The sequence below is a fragment of the Suillus clintonianus genome (assembly GCF_016758775.1).
Source record: "Suillus clintonianus strain FC179 chromosome Unknown DEU56scaffold_194, whole genome shotgun sequence".
Lineage (NCBI taxonomy): Eukaryota > Fungi > Basidiomycota > Agaricomycetes > Boletales > Suillaceae > Suillus > Suillus clintonianus.
Window position 1 is genome coordinate 432 of NW_024539418.1, and position 2,810 is coordinate 3,241.

General features: G+C 49.0%; 1 protein-coding gene across 1 annotated transcript; it reads left to right on the forward strand.

The window, feature by feature from the left end:
- The first annotated feature begins 1,040 nt into the window (after positions 1 to 1,040).
- DEU56DRAFT_843612 (uncharacterized protein) lies at positions 1,041 to 1,508 on the forward strand. The gene is made up of 2 exons (XM_041355078.1): positions 1,041 to 1,086; positions 1,144 to 1,508. Exon 2 carries the CDS (start codon positions 1,193 to 1,195, stop codon positions 1,442 to 1,444), a length of 252 nt encoding a protein of 83 aa, XP_041200985.1. The 5' UTR covers positions 1,041 to 1,086; positions 1,144 to 1,192; the 3' UTR covers positions 1,445 to 1,508.
- The last annotated feature ends 1,302 nt before the right edge of the window (positions 1,509 to 2,810 follow it).

Sequence of the window (2,810 nt, forward strand, 5' to 3'; positions counted from 1 at the left end):
AATTACCCGTTGTGATAGTTTGTCGGAGTGTCAAACTACGCTGTGCTACCCATCGTCAAAATCTATATGATATAAACGACTTTGCGCCTAGCACAGCTCACAATGATGCGATCGAAGTAATATTAACGCGCGGTGCACGCGAAGCTTGCAATGACGTCGTCGACTGAGATTTTTGCTAAGTCCTACGTCCCATCTCCCAGCTAATTCGTCACCTCCAGCCCTGTCGACAAGCACGACGACCATCATGCCAGACGAACTGCGCTTTCCGTGTGCTTGTAGTCAATGCGCGCACCATCGAAACGGATTTGTATATCAGACTCGGCAGGTAATTGCCAAGCACATGAAGAAGTACAACCCAGCATCAAAAATCCAACGACACGCACCAAAGCCAGCTACTTTGACTCCGGGTCGCCAACCTCTCGTTTCGCAGACAAATGCCATACCAGGTCCTTCCGTGCAGCCGCTACAGTCAAACTCGCAGGATGTATCTATGCGAAGAACTCAGAGCAGAGACTTGCGCGAGCAAGCCAGAAATGCGCTTCCCCTAGCTCGAATGAACTCACAGCCTCAAGACAATGCTAACTTCGATTTTGATCATGAGTATCACGCTGAACAGGAGCTGCAGGACCCCCTACCGGATATTAACCAAGAATTACCCCTCCTTCGACGTCGACAACTTCAGCCGCATCGCCCTGATCAGAATTTTCAGCCGGCTGCACTACCTGATGTTCGCGAGCCCGGAGTCGATCAGGACGAGGCTGATGCACCATCCCTCGTGCCTGTTGCATTCAAGGAACATGGCGAAATTCGATATGCTTACCTTACAGCTGTCATGGCCAACGTTTATGGCCACCTCTCGTGGAATCAGGCGACAAATCAACTAAATCATAGTCTCAACATGCTCCTGATCGCGAACGTACTCCCCACATTTCCACGACCTGTTCGAGCATTAGCCAGCGCAAAACGGCACCTTGGAATTGACCCCGACCAATGGATCACTCAGTATGCGATATGCCCTGAATGCTGGAAACATCACTCGCCTTCACAACTCAAGCAGCTTCTTTCTGCGGAATGCTCCGTTCCGGCCTGTAATGGTGTCATCTACACCGAACGTCGAGATGCAAAAGGTAAGATGGTCCGCACCGCTACAAAAATCAATCCGCAGGTGTCCGTCATTGGCAGTTTACGGCGCATGTTCATGCGTCCAGGATTCGCACAGTCGATCCGCGACAGTCGGCAGGATCAACCTGGACAGAACACCGACGAAGATTTCGTTATGACGGATATCCATCATGGGACACAGTGGCATGACCTCGAGACTAACATCCTACGCGAGGTTGGTGAGTTTGGAGCTGTGCGAGACCGGGCAATGGAGGGAAGGATGGTGAAGAAACTTACGGAGCATCGTTATGGCTTACATCTGACTATGAATACGGACTGGTAGGCTTCAATTATGCGCATATATTTGGCTAATATGTTCATCATCAGGATGGGAATCCTCGAGAACCGACCGCATTCAACCGGAGCAATATACTTTGCGATCAATGATCTGCCTCGGGACCAGCGCTTCCTTCAGATAAACGTCATCTGTGCTGCTGTTTTACCAGGACCGAAAGAGCCTAACGTCCAGCAGATCAATCACTGCCTCGAACCATCAACAAAGGAGATGATGCTCCTTCAAAACGGTAACTTCGATAGATTTCGCTTATTGATTTATTTTTTATCAGCCATATAACTCCAGGCGTCAAAATGGACATTATCGACGAGGATGAACAAGCTAACGTCTACGCAGACAATCAGATCCTCGATTGTGACATGCCAGCTGCCCACAAGTTGTCGGGAACAGCAGGCCACTCGCACGACATGCACCCATGTCTCTATTGTGATACCGACATCACGAAAATCAACACACGGGAAGGCTATGACTACAGTAGTACCTTTTTCATGCAGGATTCACGGGTATTGAATGTCATTGCAGGCTGGACAGCAACAGATGATGATCATCTTCTCCGACAATCATTCTATTCACGACATGCCAATCCAATCCGGCAGAAGGCTATTCTCGATGATCATGGAGTTCGCTGGAGCACGCTTAACCTCATCGCTGGCTGGTTTCCCTCAAAGAAGACCGCGCTCGACTTCATGCATTGCATATTTCTGGGTACGTGATCTTAACTTGTTGACGAGCAAAGCTAACGAAGATACAAGGCATCATTGCTCATCTATTCATGCGTGTTTTATTTGCAGGTTATATGTTCTCCGGTGCTGGAGGTAGAAACTCCCCGAAGCAGCGCTTCGAGAACCTTATCAACAGCGTTAAATGGCCGAGTCATATCACACGTCTTCCCAAGAATGTATATTGGTTTACGTTCCTCAAATTGGATTGGCACTAAGTACATTTTTTAACAGCTCGGCGAGAACCAATCACTAAAGAAAGCAGACGAGTGGAGAAGACTACTGACAATCACACCAGTACTACTATGGTGGTCCTGGAAGGACGAGAACGATGATATTTCGGACACGGAGCCCCCTCAGCCACCCAATACTCAAGCACCGGAATTTTCACGCAACTGCCGGCGCATCTATGATGCCGTGTTACTTCTATGCGCAGCTGTCCGTCTTCTCGCAACTCGATCAATATCGATGTCCCAAGCACGCATTGGACAGTCGTTTTTGTCCCAGTACTGCCTTCGTTGCCTCGAGCTCAACATCCATCTCACGATCAATCACCATGCATCGATGCATATCGCGGACATGATCAAGGCTTACGGACCTGTGTATTCATGGTGGTTGTTCGCATTCGAGCGCTT